At 39.1% G+C, this 19,202-nt stretch overlaps 1 protein-coding gene across 1 annotated transcript in view; it reads right to left on the reverse strand.

Annotated features, from left to right (window-relative positions):
• TRPM3 (transient receptor potential cation channel, subfamily M, member 3) overlaps positions 1–19,202 on the reverse strand; it is a 588,224-nt gene that overhangs the window by 283,555 nt on the left and 285,467 nt on the right. Inside the window, exons 5-6 of the mRNA XM_011948911.1 lie at positions 18,903–19,027; positions 3,681–3,852 (exon numbers count right to left, since the gene is read on the reverse strand). Of these exons, the coding sequence (XP_011804301.1) occupies positions 3,681–3,852; positions 18,903–19,027 (297 nt within the window). The remainder of the gene's footprint in view (positions 1–3,680; positions 3,853–18,902; positions 19,028–19,202) is intronic.

A 19,202-nucleotide genomic window follows, 5' to 3' on the forward strand; every position in this document is an offset into this window, starting at 1 on the left:
AATGAAAGTCAGAGTGTGGAGAAAAAGGTCAAACACTGGGGCTTGGAGTGTGTTTTCAGTGATCGTTGTCATGTTGATGAAAAAGCGTTTATGAGTCTCCTGAACAAGATTCACTTAATGTTTAGGGGAAATATTCTTCAGAAGATCACACCATTTATGTAAGAAAACAAAACAGGCTAGTTGATAGGATACTACAGTAGGCAGGTCACCCCTAAGTGATGAGGGGGTATGGCACTTTAGCAAGGAGATGCTGAGGGGCGTTCAGACCTCCCTGGGGCCATCCTGAGTGTAAGAGGTGGTAGACACTGTTATTGTGGTATAGAGTTTCATTTTCAGGAAATTGAATTCCACATTTGTAAATCAGATTTCCTAAACTTCTGAAGCAGGAAATGAAAAAGTAAATGGAATGGTTAGGATAAACTTATAGAATAAAATTTTATTTATTTTTATTTATTTATTATTTTTTTGAAAATGAGTCTCACTCTGTCACCCAGGCTGGAGTGCAATGGCACGATCTCGGCTCACTGCAACCTCCGCCTCCAGGGTTCAAACGATTCTCCTGCCTCAGCCTCCTGAGTAGCTGGGATTACAGGCACCTGCCACCATGCCCAGCTAATTTTTGTATTTTTAGTAGAGATGGGTTTCACCATGTTGTTGGCCAGGCTGGTCTCGAACTCCTGACATCGTGATTCACCTGCCTTGGCCTCCCAAAGTGCTGGGATGACAGGTGTGAGCCACTGTGCCTGGCCATAAAATTTTATTTTTAAAAAGAAGAACCACAAAATATCCATGTTAGAAAGTAGGTTTGCTGTTCTAAATTGCTGACTGAGGATTGCATTAAAGGTCTGTATTCTTCTGCTGTTTCTCATGTTAAGACCCGGTCTACTTTTGCCTGTCTTTGTGTCTTTGTCAGTGCTGTTCTGGAGGGCCTTTGTGTTTTCAGTGAGAATTTTTTGCTGTTAACTGAATGGAGACCTCAAAGGTCCTGCTTTATCTATTTCAAAGAGCCTGGATCACTCCCTACCCTCTAAGGAGCTTGCCGCTCCGCCCGACTTTGGGGGCTGAGTACAGTAATGAGGGAAGTTGACCTAATGATTTATGAGTCACTCACTTGTAGGGCGACCCATTATCTCAGTTTGCCCAGACTGAGGGGGCCCAGGGATTTGGGACTTTCGCTGCTAAACCTAACAAAGTCCCAGGCAAACCGAGACAAGTTGGTCACCCTACCATTATTAAGTTCAGGGGCAGAACTGCTATAGGAGCCAACTCTTGACATTCACTACAGCTCATGCACAAATTCCTTACCTTGGGCCTTTTCACTTCCTGTGACTTCAGAATTTCTCTTGGGCTTTTATAACTTTCCTCTTACCATTTAATTATTAATATATTCACTGGAAGAGGAGACTGTGGGCCTCTGTGAAGCCACAAATACAGTCCCAAAAGTCAGTCCCGTGGTACCTAGATCTGTGCCTCTCCCCTCTTTTGTAGTCTAGACTCCTGACGGGTCCCTGCTTGTCAACGTGCCCATGTGCCACTACCTGCCTTGATAATCTAGCAAAGGTCTGGTGTTTCCAGAAGTGGAATGTGATGTGTCCCTGATGATCTACCCAAAGACTAGTATCTGGTGGTGACTCCTCCAGCATTCCTGGCACGCTGACCATCTACTGTGGCCTGCTCTTCAGCTCCATGCTGCTGGCTTCTGCTCCTCAGGGAGGCCAGGCCACTGTCCATGAGCCTCCCTGGGCCTCCCCTGCAGTGCCAACCATACATGCAGCAGCTCTGCCATCTCTGAAGAAAGGCACCCCTCCAGGCACGTACATTGCAAAAGGGCACTCCCTCTGGGATGATCAATTAGAAAAAGGCACCCCCTTCCCCTAGGCATTCTGGAAGGCACCAAGGCTTGACTAAAACCTAGGCTCTGGCTGGGTTTTAACTCCAGCTCCCATCCCCTTTGCTGGGTGCATAACTTACACAAACACATACCTAGGCCTGCTACCCACACTACTGGCTAACCAGCCCAGCTGCCACCAGGGCCTGCCACAATGACATGCTTTGCCTGTCTGGACCGATTTTGTCTTATTACCGAGTACTGAACTTGACCCTGAATTTATTCCTTGTTTCCTTGCTCTCATCCTCTTCAGCTTCCAGCTCAGTCCTATTTAAGCTCTCATTCTTAACCTGATGGCGTACAAAAAGTCATGCTGTAGCTTATAAAAACCTAAATAGATATCACTGATTACATAACATTTGCCATTCTATCAAGTACTGTAATGGAACTCAATTTTAGTATTTACAGCAAAACCTACCACCCACTGATCACAGTGCTTTGTCACATTTGATCTCTGCTGGTCTCTGTATATTTTCTAGTCTTTTCTACTCTTTTTGTTTCCAGAAGATGTTCACCTTGGGATAATAACACTTGTGTTTCTTCTTTCCAAAGACAGTTGGGGAAGGAAATTTCCTAATATAATTTTTATTTCAGACCTAGGCCAAAATTTATTATTTCAGGTTTCACTGTGAAAAATATGAAACCACGAAACATGACACTTAAATGGTAGCAGTCCCTAAAAGGTGGGATCAGAAAAGAGAGTGTAGGAAGGAGAAGTTGTGGTCTGATGAAGCTAACATCCCAGTTTTTGGAAGAAGGTGGCTACAGCAATGAAGACCCATTTGGGGCAGGTGCAGAGAAAAATCTAGAGAAGAGAAAAGTGATTTGGACAAGTTGAATCACAGTACACAGAACCTCTGAAAACTCATCTAGCCAAAGAGAATCTTTTGTTCCTTGGGATTGAAGGCTTTGGAATTTCAATCAATTAGATCAAAGTTTCCATGATGGGACATCTAATTACCACAAAGTTTGAGCTTGCCATGCAGCCTTACCTATTACTTTATAAAAACAAATTGAATTTTATTTTGTGAGGCGGGACAGTAGATTGCTTTCATACCTAAATCGCATTTAAATGCAAGCCGCTTAGTGATCTGGGGCACATTGCTGTTTTGATGATGCTACCTTTCACAGTTAAAACAAATGTTTACACAATAAATACAGCAAATAGAGATTCTTATGCACTTCAGAGATAATATTAGTGTAACGATGTACTATGTGGTTCACGTACACATCTATCTATATCTAAATCCATATATATCTAGAGACAATGAATACATACTTAAAATTGAGACAATTAAAATTTGACAGAGATAGTTTCATATGATGCTTTAGCTTAGAGAGTGAATGTTCAATTTCTGTGAAATGACTTTGCACAGCCAGATCGGTGCTAAGATCAAAATCTGATTCTTTTGCTTTTCTGTTTAGCCACCAAAAAAAGCTTAATAAATAGAAACATTTTCTCTAGGGTGCCTTTTCTCCTTAGAGTACCATGCAGATGATGAAGGAAAAGTTTGAAGAGAAAGCTTATCTGCATACATACACCCCAGATGGAGTTGAATTTTTCACACATGATACATAAGCTGGAGTCACTGATTGTGTAATCACTTCTTATGCCTCCAATTGTTCTCCTCTGGATGGCTTCCTCTCATTCTAAGCTCTGGCTCAGTAGAAATCATGGTTCATGTTTAAAACTTGCTTAAGTGTTTATTACATTGCTGCATGGTGTACTCAAAGTTGTTCACTTTCAGCACACTTCGTACGAGGCATGCCAGTGGGAACAACCACTACTTACTTGTGTTTATCTTCTGGAGTGAAATATGCTTTTCCAGTTGTCTCCGAAGTTTCACCTCCGCTCCATATTTTCCAGTGGTCCCGTTGTCAGCCAGAATGAAGTGGGAATGCATGCTGTTGAGAACAGTGAGCTTGCTCATGGGATTGGACATGGTCTGATATGGCCGGACAACCTGCAGGGTATCAAATGGAAGAGGCAGACATCAGAAAAAAAGAACACAAGACATGAAAAGGAGAATCAGACAGAGGAAAGAGAGAAAGAAAGAACATCAGTTCTGTGGTACGGTGAAAGTACAGTCTACATCTTCTTCTTAGTATTGCTTTGGATAGAGGCAAGATTTATGGCAAAAGTTATTCAAAGCAAGACTGTGCTTAAATGAGTATTTATTTATTTACTGAAATGAGGCAGAAAATAGAGATGTGCTTTCATTGTACTAAAAAACTGGCATGCCAATTTGTTTGTTGTTTCATTTTGAAGTCAACCTTCTGTTTGCTAATGAGCCCAAAATAATGTTACAATCTTATTAGTTTGTTTCTTTCCTTTCTCTATCATGTCCACACATTAATAGGCACAGCAGAACAATTATAATTCTGGAGATGGTGGCGGGGAGCTAGGAGAAATGTGATCCTTTCTGTCAATCCCATTCAGTAATTTGAAGGTCTCTTATTTAAAATCAGCATTGTTCTTACTAGATACCTTATTCAGGTGGAAATCTTGAATATAAAATAATTGTCTCATGAGACAGATATGAATCAGGCCCAAAATGTTCAACTCTGTCTCATTCTACCCTTTTTGCTGTTATTTTAATTTCATGGTGAATTACACTACTTAAAATAGAGCAATTTCAGTGCGGCCTTTCAGATTTTTTTTTTTGTATAAAAAGAATAGCAATACCTATTGTGAGCTAGTTGCTCTATACATATTATCTATACTCCTTGAGATGATCCTGCAAAGTAGATGCTCTTGTGTTCATTTTGTAGGCGAAGAAACCAAGAAATGGAGAGGTAAAGTAATTTTTCTGAGAGTCTACCACACACACAATCAGAATTCATACCCAGGTCTGCCTGATTCCAAAAATCTATGCTTATTTTCCTTTCTCACACTGCTTAGACCCAGTGCAAACATAAGATGATGAGTTGGAAATCTACTCCTAAAATATTTAGGTAAGAACTTCACTCAAGATTATAGAAAGAGAATATTCAACAGGCTAATTGTTACATGGTCTCAGTACAGCTATCACTGTACTGAATCATCAAAATTCACAGGAAAGAAATAAATGCTGCTGAATTTTTATTTTTGTGCCTTTGTGCAGTGTGTACATTAATTATAGAGTCGAGATGCTCTTGTTCTTTTTCAGTATGTAATAACTCACCATAAAAAGCTGTAGTAAGATTGAGTAGTTTGTTAAAGGAATTACAAAGTGATTTATAAGGGCAGTCCTCAATAGTGAAGAACTCATGTAAGTCATTTTTTTAGACCTTGAAACTGATTCAAAATCCTACCTTTCTATGTGCCTGACAAATGAAACATACTTAATAGTGAATGAATGAATGAATGAATAGGCAAACTTGAGACAGACATGCTTTTGTTCAACACTGAAAAAAAAATCCTTTCTTTTCTGAATTGTTTAAGGATTGATCTAATTTAAATGTAAAATGTGTATATAATTCTGAGCTTCTGAAAAAGCCTAGTCCTATTAATATACAGGACTTTTTTGTTAATGTAGCATTAATTTAATGTAGTATTGCTATAATGTTAATTTATCAATGTAGCATTAATGTAGAATTTGTTAATGCAGCATTGATTTAAGGTTAATTCACAGCTTCATTTTAGTTGGCTCTTATTGATAAAAGAAGTCTATAACTTTTTGATTACTGTCTCTAGTAATTACATGGAGCAGTAATCAATTACTCCTTTGTCTAGATGATTGCATAAGAGTCCCCCGAAACACAGAGACAGTGGTTTGCTAACCCCATCCTGAGCTCCTTATCACTGGAAGAGTAGGTTGCTTGTGGTTAAAATTTCCATTTTGTTCCTACTTGCTTTTGATCATAAAACATTCATTGTACAGCAGAGTGCAACTTAATAAATATTAATGCTTTATTGAAAGAGGCTCAGCAGAAAGACTCTCCTGTCCTTAAAGTGCCTCTGCATTGTGCTTATAGACAAAAGAACATGCTTTAGTTACTGTTCTGTCTTCTCTAGTAGCAGTTCCTGTAAGACTCCTTGAGAAGGAGGGGTAAGACCCAAGCAGTCTGTGAGAGGCAGGGGACGGTGGGTTTTCTAGAGGTTAAACTATGTGTAATAGTGAACACCAGGCATTTGTGCTGGCTGAGACATAAGCCCATATGTTTTAATTCTTATGAACCTACTTAAAGACTATCAATAAAAACAAAATTTTCAAATGAATGAAGGAATGAAAATAATTCTCGGCCAAGCTGATATATTCACCATAATCTAAGAATAAAAGAAGAAAATTAAATCATCTGGCTGGGCGCGGTGGCTCAAGCCTGTAATCCCAGCACTTTGGGAGGCCGAGACGGGCGGATCACGAGGTCAGGAGTTCGAGACCATCCTGGCTAACACGGTGAAACCCCGTCTCTACTAAAAAATACAAAAAGCTAGCCGGGCGAGGTGGTGGGCGCCTGTAGTCCCAGCTACTCGGGAGGCTGAGGCAGGAGAATGGCGGGAACCCGGGAGGCGGAGCTTGCAGTGAGCTGAGATCCGGCCACTGCACTTCAGCCTGGGCGACAGAGCGAGACTCCGTCTCAAAAAAAAAAAAAAATAAATAAATAAAAAATAAATCATCTAACTCTGTTCTATATACAGTATCTGTATTCTAAGGACATGGGTGCTCCGGTCTTCTGACTTTTGACCTTCTTTTCTTGTGGAACACAGCTCAGCAGCTCTTTGGGAATACTGCACATCTGAACTGGTCATAGCAAAAGGGTCAAATTTACAGTTTCACTCATGAATTTCAATTTCTTCATCTTACTGATCCCCATTTCTTTTGATCTTATGTGGAAACAAGTCAAATGTGGTCATATTTTGGCAAAGAGTTTGTCTGCTGAATAATAAGGGATAAAAATTGAAAAATAAGTAAAGTGTCCTAATTTAGTTTTCAGTCATCATTGGAGAAAGATGTGCCGATTCCTAGAATAATTCTGAACATACGAATCGTGGAAATGTGTTTGAATCTGTTTTGCTAATGACTGTGTGAATCTGAGTCTTGCTTTTTTAATCTGTAGAAGGGAAATGATAAAACCATTTACCTGTTGGCGATTAGTTGAGATTATATGTGCAAAGTATGCAGCACTATGCCAAGCTCGTAGCAGGCATTCTGTAAATGTTAATTCCTTCTCCGCCTCTGCTCTCTTTTACCAACTATAAGCTGATTTTCCAATTGTAAACAAGTGATCAAAATGAAATGATATGAGACAAATCAGTGACTTTTGTTTTGCCTGAGATAGAAATCAATGTAAGCAAAGAAAAAAAAAAATCAGCAGTTTGTTGGCAAAATACGCAAAGTGCTTTTTCTTTACCATATCCTCCCAGGCATCTAAGAGGGTGATGGTCTGAAACTATTTGATGCTTAACTGAAAAGTTAGAAATAACTTCCCAAATACCTCAAAGGAATACAGTTTGGTCTAACGTGCCTACAAAATCCGTTTAATATTCTTCATAGCAAACATACCAGCAATCTATTTTTGTGTGATTTACATATCTAAAATTTACATATCTAAAAAGATTTGCTAATCTTCCTGTTATGCTTTCCAAATTAAAAAATATATTTTAATAACATGAATACAAATGAATTTTTTCCTCTGAAAAAATTTTGGAAGTAATGCAGCCATTTTCATTGTTAAGAGATTGTAAAAGACAACTTTTTTTTTTTTTTTGGAATTGTGGGTGTGTGGTAAGAACAATTGTGATGTTCACAATTTGTAAGTATGTTGGATTACCGTGGCATGTTTCTCAGCCAGGCTTTCCAGAGAAATTCAGTCCTACTGCCCTGCAGCATCCATTGCATGTAATGGATCACTTTTTTTCCTAAGAACAGGGGATGATCCAGGTTATGTACTATCTTTGGAGAACTGAGAAGACAGTCACTCGAACAATTTCCCATTTTACAGTTCAGATAAGAAACCTGAGTCGAGAAAGGCTGAATGGTGTCTGAAAGGGCTTCACATCAGGTGAGCTTTTATAGTTGGTAAGTACAGTAGTATGATGGGTAGAAAAAACTTAGAATGAATAAGACCTACTATTTGATGGTACAATAGGATGACTATAGTCAACAATAACTTAATTAGATATTTTAAAATAACTGAAGGAATGTAACTGAATTATTTGTAACTCAAAGGATAAATGCTTGAGGGGATGACTACCCCATTCTCCAGGATGTGCTTCTTTCACAGTGCATGTCTGTATCAAAACTTCTTAGGTACCCCATAAATATATATACCTACTACATACCCACAAACATTTTTTCAAAATAAAAAACAGTAGTACATATATTTAGAAGAGAAATGTGTTTAGAAATGGATTTTAGACACTTAGTACTCTCTGAGCATCGTGGGCCACGATACCTATAAGTAATGACATTTGCCTCTCTTTCTTGTCCCTCAAGAGCAAATGAGAGAATTCTTGCCTCATTAATCCATTGTACACCTTTTAATACTGGCTGACTGATAAAATTCTGGTTCCCAGGCCTCTGTACACTTTGACTTTGAAAGAAAGAGGCCCTCTGAAGTGAAGGGGAAGCTGTTTAAGAGGTGAATGGAGGGAAAAGCCCTTTTACAGAAGGCATTAGTAGGGACATCATCATACCCAGGAAGGGACCGATTCAGAGACACTACGGCCCAGCCCTCACTCAGGCAGAGTGCTTCATTTGTGTTTTCTGCATGGGCTTAAATCAGTGATTCAGAAGCTAATCTAAGAAACCTGCTTGAGTTTTCCTAGCTATTTTCAAGCGTTTCTGATCTCACCCAGAAGTAGTAAACAGGAAGTCCGGAGACGGGTGTTCCAGCTCTAGTTCTTCTAGTTACTAATTTCTAACATGGGGCAAGTCTGTGAATTCATTCATTCATTTACTTACTCATTAAGAATTTCTTGAGGAAATATAACGTGTGATAAATATTATGCTGGCTTGAAGAGATACACAATCATGCATCTTGGTAATATCTCACAATAAATGTTCAAAATAGATTCATTGAAAGAAACTTTCGGACAATAGTTTTTCCATCTGTAAATTAGAGGACTTGACTAATTTCTGTTTCCTATCTCTCGAATTGAGTCTGGACAGCCGGTGTTAAACAGTGCTTTTGCTCTTCTCAAGTTAACACAGAATAGTGACCTTCAATGTGTGTTGGCTACAGAAAGAAAAGTAGTTCTCTCATGTCCTGTGGTCTCCTCGATTTTATGGTGCTTTCTGCGATGCGAGGGCAGTTTGATGACCTGGGACTACTTTTCCAAACAGAATTGAACTGGACTAAATCAGGTTTTTGTGCCATCAAAATCACAGGCCTTCTGCAAACCCAAACCTCATTACTGCTGAATTGTGTACCAACATGCTCCAGGCAAGCGGCAGAGCAGTGGACGTGTGGCCCAAACAATCATTCTTTCCTAATAGCACCATCATTTTAATTTAGGCTGAAAAATATTAGGATTTATTCATCACGTATTGCATACCAGGCACTGTGATGGACAATTTTCCAAGGATTAACCCATTGAAGACTTACTTTATGGGTGGAAGGAACTATAGGGGCTCAGAGAGGTGAGGTGTCTTGGTCAAATTTGCCCCACTAATCCCACTCTTTTCTCTAAATCCCTTGTAGATTTTAAGAGGGAAGCCAGAGGACCCAGTCTGATTGTAAATTTGTAGATGATATTAGGGTTGGTTTTACTGCTGGACATTTTTATCAGTGGCTCAGCTGGGCATGAAAGTCCTTCTGATAGCTGATCAGATTATTTCCAGATGAGCTATCTAGAACCGTATGTATACAGAGGTCAGGAAAGCCACCAGCAGGCAGCAAAATGGCTTTGTGCTTTGGAGAGAGAAACAAAAGGAGTGGGGAGATTCTCTTAGGATCAGGCATCCGTTTCTGGGAGGGAAGATGGGATACCGCTGAGAAGTGGGAAGGAACCTGTGCATCTGAGATAAAGGAACATGGGGACTGAGAGAATGAAATGAAAAAAAGAAAGGCTCTGTGTGTCCTCACAATTGTAGCGAGGCCTGAGCCAGCAGGGACACTGGCTGGTTATTTCCCATTCAGGCACCTCGGCTGTAAGGATAGGTGTAGAGCAGGGTCCTATTGAAACCCGGATGCTGCCTTTCAGCTCAGCAATCCAAACAAGAGACCAGCAAACCCAGGAATCCATTTCCAAAGAGTGCCCAGATACATTAGCAGTGTGACTCCCACTGAAATCCATGGGTGGAACAATTATGTCTTTCTGCAGCACTTTGAAAATGTGTCCCTTAAGTTGCACACTGCAGAGAGCAGCACAGTCCTCATTTCATGCTTTCCACACAAATGGACTTGCTGCCTTTGCCCAGTCCTGCGGGGAACCCTGTGCCATTCAGCTACAGAACCTACTGGCAGTGGGAAAAGGCTCTTGAGTTCTGAAAGAGGTTACATCCTTTAAAAATCACCATGTATGAGTGGGGTGATTAAAAAATATCTCCAGCAATTCTTTGAAACTCTTCCCTAGTCTAGGTTGGACTCAGTGACTCACTTCTAAGGGATAGAATAAAACAGAAGTGATAGTGTGTGGCTTCCAAAACTGGGTCATAAAAAGGTTTCTCTTAGCTCTCTCTCACGTTACTTACTCTGGGGGAAGCCAGTGGCATGTGTGAAGATGATGAAGCAGCCCTGTAAAGAGGTCCACACGGCAAGGACCTCCTGAGTAAGTCATCTTGGAGGAGGATATTGCAGCTTGATCCAAACCCTCAGATGGTGCAGTCCCAGCTGCCATTCTGGCTGTGACCTCAAGAGAGAGCCAAGGCCAGAACCACTCAGACAAGCCACTCATACATTCCTGGCCCTCAGAAACTGTGAGATCATCAGTGTTTGTTGTTTAAGCCTGATAGAGTTTGAGCGCTTGTCTCCCCCAAACCTCATGTTGAAATGTAATCCCCAATGTTGAAGGTGAGGATTGGTGGGAAGTGTTTGGGTCATGGGGGTAGATCCTTCATGAATGACTTGGTGCCCTCCCCATGGTAATTAGGGAGCTCTTGCTCTGTCAGTGCACATGAGAGCTCTTCGTTTAAAAGAGCCTGGCATTTCTCTTGCTCCCTCTCCTCACTATGTGGTGTGCCAGCTCCCCTTTTGCCTTCTGCCATGAGTGGAAGCTTCCTGAGGCCCTCACTAGGGGCAGATGCAGGCATCATGTTTCTCTTACAGCCTGCAGAACCCTGAGCCAAATAAACCACTTTTCTTTATAAACTACCCAGTCTCAGGTATTCCTTTATAGCAATGCAAGAATCTACTAATACAAAGCCATTACTTTTGAGGTATTCTTTTTTTACACAGCAATAGATAACTAACATAATAGTGTATTAATAGTATCATTTTTACCTTCCTGCTTCTTTAAGGCTTCAAAATGTGTCTTCTCCCCTTTATTCTAAACTGGTTGATGCAGCATAGTTTCATAACCTCTAGTCCCCACCCCCTTGCCACCCAGAGTCCTCTGTGCTGCCTGGCATTCCTTCCCTGGGCTCTAATCAGTTCTGGTTTCTGTTCCATTGGGGTGACTAACATCCTCCACTCACTCTCCTCACCTCTCTGACCCGAATACCATCCCTTCTCTATGTGGCAGGTGATCTACACGCTTGCCAGTTGGGTGACCCTAAGCAAGTTATTTATTCTCTGTGTCTCAATGTCTCCATATGTACATGGAGAATAAGAATAATCACCCCATTGAAGTATTATAAGGATTAACTGAGATAGAAAACTCGTAGAACAATGAAAATATGATCTCAAGTAAATAAGAGCTGTTCTTAATATTGAGAAGGAGTATCGGTCTCTATGCTGCAAAGGATAATGGCTAAGAATATGGTCTGGGGAGCTAGGTGGCCTAGGTTTAAATCCCAGAAACATCCTTTACCAGTTAGAGAATATTGGGAAGATGATAGTAATGCTAAAACTGATGAATTCTGAATGCCACTGTGAGAATTACATGAGTTTATCTATGTAAAAGTGCTTAGAAGGGTGCTAACAGTAAGCTCTACAGAAGTGTGAATATTATTTTAGTTGTTGTTGGGGCTATTATTATGCTTTCAGTGATGAATGATAAACCTCCAGGTTAAATCTCCTTCGATATCCTGACACCAGTCTTCCACATGTATACTCTCTCCCATTCTCCTTCAGTGACAAGTGTACCCACAGCTGATCTTTCCTCCTGAGCTCTGGGCCCCATCACCTCATGGCCCTTCTAGGGGTTATTCATCACTTAACACCTCTGTCCCTATGTCCCTTTCTACCATCGGCACATAAACAAACTCCAGTCTCCCCCATCTTAAAGGAAAAATTACCTCACACTGTGGCTCCCTTTGGCTACCTGGATCTCTCCTCTTCACAGCCAAAACCTCTAAGAGGTCTCTGCCAAATCTTTTCCCTCCTGAACCCATTAAAAAGTGCTGCCTTGTCACCATTCTTCTGAAACAGCTTTGACCAGTAATGCCAGTGATATCCATCTTGATGAAATGGATGGGCACTTCCAGGTCTCTGCCTTCCTCAGCCTCTTGGTAGAACTTGGCATTGCCCTTCATACCCTCCTTCGGAAGCACACTCTTCTTTTGGCTTGCATGGCTCCCTCTGACTTTGCTTCTACCTCTCAGACATTTCTTTGGTCTCCTTTGCAGGCTGCTTGTTCTCTTCTCATCCATTAAAAGCTGGAGACCATGAGGATCCAGGGGTAAGCTCTCCTTTTCGTCATCTGTATACTCTCCCATCCACCACAATGGCTTTAATTGCCATCTGTATGAGATGCCTTCCAACTCTAAGTGTGTAGCCAGATCGTGCTTCTAAACTTCTATCTCACATACTCATTGTCTTGCCAGATATTTTCATATAGATCGATATCTCAAAGGAAAGTCAAAATCACCATGCCCAGATCCAAACTCATCATTATTCTCACTGGAACCGCATTCCCCACGTAAGTGAATGTGACTAAGGTAGTTAGCTCCAAACCTGAGTGTGGTCCAGGCTCAGCAAGCATTGGCCCTGTCTGGTATAATTATAACAGATTTGGGCAGGTGTCCTTGTCTCCGACCTTTTCCTCACACATCCCCAGATACATCTTATCTAACCTAATCGTAAAAATCCAATCAACTCCATGCCAGGGCCACTCCTGGGAAGTTTTCTGAGCTTATAATATGAAGTCATATTTGGCTTGCCTCAGAAATAAGTAACAAATGTACTGACTTGATAACTGCATTAGATTAGCAATCAATTGTGTTATTGAACTTGATGTCTCCTGGCTTGAAACATAAAGATGGCATCAAAAGAGCACTTTCCAATTAAACATAAGAACTCTTACAGGCTATAAAACTTGGAGAAATAAATCTATAGTTTAGGGAAAATAGAAGACATCATTGAATGTGAAAATAATTTAATAACCACACAAGCTGATGTGTTGTAAATCTACCCAAACACAATTTCCATCCTCAAGTTAAAATGGAAAGAGCTTTGTCTTGTGATTATGTCTGGGTTTTTAAATTGGTATGTGTCTTGTTAATCTAGATTTCAGAGAAGACAAACAATCAAGGCTTCAGAAACTGTTCATTTACCTGACACAAATCTGGTCAGCTTGTTTTCTAAAGTAGGAAATCTAAATTCAAACTGTGTCATATGAAAATTACATTTCATTGGAAGCTCTTTCTTGACTTTACACTGGTGATACTTTCAGAATCCTCTATCCAGGTCAAGATTCTCTAGGGACAAAGGAAGGGGCTCCGGTCATGCATCGAGTCTACCTCTGAGTTCGATTTACCGTCACAGATATGTGCCAATATCTCAACCAACAATAAAGACACACTAGCATTGAATATTTTCTAACATCTTACTTGACATACATATATTTAAGAATATGGGCATTGGAGGCAGTTGGATCTTGGTTTTGATCCTTGTTTACTCAACTATAAAGGGGGTATAATACATACCTTGTAAAGCTAATATATGCAATCACAGAGCACAGTCAAATAAGAGCTCAATAAATTATAATTACTATTATTGTGATTATGCTCATAGAAATTGTGTGAAGACAGGCAGAACAAGTATTTCTATAGAGATGAAGAAACCAAATCTTACAGAGTTTAAGTGGCATGTCAATGTGTCATGTTCATACAAACTATGACATTAAGGGTTAACAAGAAATAATTCAGTCCTCATTTTGGGGAGTTTTTAATTAAGTTGGTGCAATGGACTGAATGTTTATGTCCCTTCTTCCCTCAAATTTATATGTTGAAATTCAAAATTCCAAGGTGATAGTGAGGAGAGGGGACCTTTGGAGGTGATCAGGTCATGAGGGTGGGGCCCTATGAATGGGATTAGGGCCTTATAAAAGGGATCCCAGAGAGATCCCTATCTCTTTCCACCATGTGAAGACACAGCAGGAAGGTGCTATCCAGCCTCCTGAATTGTGGAAAAATACATTTCTATTGTTTATAAGCCCCCTGGTCTGTGGCATTTTGTTACAGAAATCTGAAAAGACTAAGACGGTTGGAGAGGAAGAAGACAACTGTGGGAACATTACAATCAGGGATATGACGTTAAGGGTGAAGTTAGGCAGGAAAGATGTCCTGGTGGAAGTGAGCCTTGAACTAAATTTGATGAAGTGTAGGATTATGGATAGTAATAGAGGAGAGGGATGGTAGAAATAATATGGAGAAACCACAGAGGTGGAGTCAACCGCAATAACTGAAACAGTGTATGTTTTCAGGCCTAAGTGGCAGGGGAAAAAATGATTACCATCTCAGTGTTCATAGCCTTATTCCTCACCAAAGTCTGTTGTTTGATCTATTAATGGAGAAAAGAAGGGCTTGGTTAAACAGAGTGGATAATATTTAAATTTAAAACATCAAGGGTAGTGCTATCACTCGGCTGAGTAGACCACACATCTTTCAAAGGCTTTAGAGAAAGGCCTATTTCCATCACGCACCGTTTTACCTCCACACCCAATAGGCTGCTCCCTCACCTTCCACCTTCCACCTTGAGTTGCTATCTAAGAAAATGGTTTTACATCCAGATGCTTGGTTTAAAAATGTCCCCACTGTAGTCACAAACATGTGATGCAGCTTGGGGATAGGATTAGAGATGAAGTCGCGATAAAAACGTGAAATAGGTAAGATTTCTCATGATCTGTTCCATAATATTTATTTTCCCTGTAGCTTGAATTTCACCATGCCCAATCCATCTCCATCAATATTTACTGAGCACCTACTAAGTGTGAGGCTCTAAGTTGGGTTCTGAGAATCCAAAGACAAATGCTGTACACTTAAGTAACTTGAAGCCCAGCTGTGAGATGAGATCTGAAGGGAGGTGAATGTTTCAGAATATCTAGAGGCACACTCAAGGACAAGGAAGTTTTCTTCTTTATCTTTAGGACTAGTATTTGCCTTGCTAGTGCCATCCTAAAGGGATTAAGATGAATAGCAATTGCTGTGCTCACTACTTCTATCAATAAATAAAATAATTCTAGTAGTACTTGGATGTTCAGCTTCTAAAAGTGAAGCTTCTTCTCATCTGAGAGCCAGCCCCACGAAAATAAAATACTTTATATTTTCCATCAGTTTGGAAATAAATCTACTGCAATAAAATATCAGGCATAAGAAATGGAGCCTTTCTTTTATCTTTGGATTTATTTCCAATATATTTCCCAGATTTCCCTTGACATTTATTTTGTACCTCTTCAATATTATTCTGGAGTATAAACAGACTTGACCAAAGATGCAGCTATTCTATTGTTTCAAATGATTGCATTTTGATAGAATTCTGAAGTGGTAAAGATTTTTAATAATACATTGTATTTTTTTCTCTGCTATCTGATGTCTGATGCTAAAAGGTTTATTTTTTGATGTTTATTACATGTGATTTTGATTATATAAAATGAAAGAAAAAGAACAGATGGCGGTACATTAAGCTAGCTGGGAAGAGTTGCGACTGTGTAAGAAGCTTACCAGATAATATTTCTAATTTGATAATTTTGGGGGGAATCTTCACTAGTGACCACCACCATTTCATTCAAACACCTCTTTTAATGGCAACCTAGCATCATATTACCTTTTAGCTATCATATTGGAATAGTGAACATGTATAAAAATTTATCTCAAACTATGTCATAAATCTTGTATATTAAAAATAGTACTTTCACTCCAGATAATTTATAAGTTGAAAAACAAACTCTATTATCACACAAGAGCCTGAGATATCCGAGGTATAGTCTAGTTCCCCAGTTTTAAGGGAAGAAAGTAACAGAGTGGTCAAAATTCAATAGATCCCTGTGAAAGATTTACTGAAAAAGTAAAATACAACTGTCTTCCTGTGTTTTCTATAACCTGCCACTTCCATTTCCTTTTGGCAATAGTCTCTCCCATGGTCCACCTGGTTCTTTGTGAGCCGTGGTTTGCCTTTCTGAGACCCTCAGGAACAGGGATGATGGATGCACACATTTACTGAACATTTTTCTGCCCTCTATGCTAGGATCAAGACTATTTTCAGCTGGGAAGGCAGACAATGTCAATAATTTCCATTGGAAAGCGTAAGTTTCTATTTGCATACAACTGGGAAGAAGCAATGGGGAGAAACAAAAGAAGAAGAAGAAAAGAGGAGTGAAAGGAGAAGGTAAAGTCAGAGAAAAAGCTGGAATGGGAGGTAGAAGAATCAGAAGTGATTCTTCCAATTCAACAAGGTAAGTAAATGTAATAGAAGTACTGTCTTTCTGCAATCTTATAAAATTTATACGATGAATAAACAAAATAATACAAAGAGTCAATAGGCCAACATTCTCTGCAAATGCTTAGGCAACTAAGGAAATTATTTAGTTACTCCATCTTGCATAAAGAAATAATCAACTGCCATTTATTCCTAGTTCATCTAAATGAGGAAGTTCAAAATAGTGTCCGCCTTCAAACTGAAAAATAATAATTTGAGTTTACAATAGAGATCCTGAAGCTATGAATATTTCAAAATGACTTTTGAATCAACATGTTTTTAATAATTAATTTATGTATTAATATACATTATTAAATAATTTTGCTGCTGAAAGCATTTTGGCATATTCTAATTCTTTAACACATACATTTGTTCCAGTGCAAAATCAACATACAATTAAAAGCCAATTTGGAATCTAAGTATTACCTCAAATATATTACATGAAAGGCTAGCCTCAGATACTTTGAAGAAATTAGTAGCACTTACTTTTCCAGTCAGGTCTGCCTACGTAACACTTCGGAAATTGTTGCTGAGATATTCAATTTGTAAATGTAATATGAAACAGCCAATAAATTTTATTTAAGAGAATATTATCTCATCCCTTGACCTATGTATCCTGGATAAATTAGCATTTATATGTGCAATCTGATATCATTGATGTGGACACTTGTTATCACTTAAAATAAAGGTTCTAATGGATTTAAAGTGTTTTTTTAATTAAGGAAAACAAATCATTATATAAAAAAGACACCTGCACTTACATGTTTATTGCAGCACAATCAACAACGGCAAAAATACAGAATCAACCTAAGTGTCCATCAGTGGAGGATTGGATGTGTATATATATATCCCACTATATATATATCCCACTATATATATATATCTCACTATATATATATATCCCACTATATATATATCTCACTATATATATATCCCACTATATATATATCTCACTATATATATATCCCACTATATATATATCATACTATATATATACACACACATACCGATATATATATAGTGGGATACTGCCTAGTCATAACAGAGAATGAAATCATGTCTTTTGCAGCAACATGGATGGAACTGGAGTCCATTTTCCTAAGTAAAATAACTCAGAAACAAAGTCAAATACTGCATGTCCTCACTTGTAAGTGGGGGCTACATACTAGGCACACATGGACATACAGAGTGGAATATGGACATTGGACACTACGAAAGGTGAAAGGGGTGAGGGCTGAAAAATCACCTGTTGGGTACAATGTTCACTATTCGGGTGATGGGTACACTAAAAGCCTAGACTTGGTCACTATGCAATATATGTACATAAGACATCTGCATTTATACCCCATACAGATATTTTTTAAGGCCAATGGAGTTTGTTTGCAGCTTGTGTTTCATGACATTTAGTTTTTTTGAAACATGTTTTACTTAAAACTGAGATGAAAGTGTCTGCCACTCAAATGCATCACAGTCTGTCCCATTTAGGTAAATTTTCAGGAGAAATGCAAGCCCCTGGGGAAATACCTCTGCTCAGGGTCAAATAGATCCTACTTCCTTTTTTAAACGCCTGCATTGCCATTGGTAACTCATACAACACATTTTAAGATTTGCGAAGGGGAGGACAGTGAGCCCTAGGATGACATTTTTTTTTTTTTAATTCAAAGTATTTTGCATTGCATTTTTAAAAATTGCATATATTTTGTTGGATTAAAATAAGACGGTTGCATTGTATTGCATCATAATAGAAGAAGAAGTTTAAGACCAGTTAATTCTTAGCCACTTAAAAAAAATTTTTTTTGTGGCTCAGATAGACCTCATGGTACTTTGAAATGAAAAGAATCTCTCTGCAACCCTCAGGAGCTAGGTGAAAGATACTCAAATTATAAAGCTGCTAGAGCCCTGGGGTGCGGAGAGTTTGTGTTTAGTATATCGGTCAATGAGTTCATGTTGCCATATATTAAGTGGTGTTAATGAATGTTAATATCACTATACCAAGAGTAATGGCAGGATTTGATGGGTGAAGAAAGACCACTGCTTGATTTAAGCAGAGAGGGGGTAGGTGGTAAGTCTTACTTTGGACCTTTCTCCATCATAAGAATTGACCTGGAGTTTGCATAGAGATTTCAGAAAATAAGTATTTGCCCAAGAAACCGTTCCTTAACATAAGTTTCATTTTAGTGAGTGGGGACTAAAAGAGTACTATAATATGCACATTTTGAATACTAATTTTGTTATACTTTTCTGATATCCCCTCTAGGAGAAGTCGTGGAAAAGGACAGCACTCAGGACTTACATCTCTTCCAATGAGGTCCTCTTGGTTTTCCACAATTCCCCAGGGGGCAATACCTATGGTGCATATCTTTCCTCGAGACTTAGATGCATGATCCTTCAAGGCATCTCCAACATGACGAATAACACCTAAAAAAAAAAAAAAAAAAAAAAGAGAGAAGCATTAATTTTGTCTCTTAAAGCAAATACCTTCCCATCATTCTAAAGAAAATTGTGATAATGGTTTCTCCTGAGGTTAAATAAATTGAATATAAAATTTTGACACATGTCTATACAAACTACTTGTGGCTGTAATGCCAGATGC

Source organism: Colobus angolensis, unplaced genomic scaffold (genome assembly GCF_000951035.1).
Source record: "Colobus angolensis palliatus isolate OR3802 unplaced genomic scaffold, Cang.pa_1.0 Scaffold286, whole genome shotgun sequence".
Lineage (NCBI taxonomy): Eukaryota > Metazoa > Chordata > Mammalia > Primates > Cercopithecidae > Colobus > Colobus angolensis.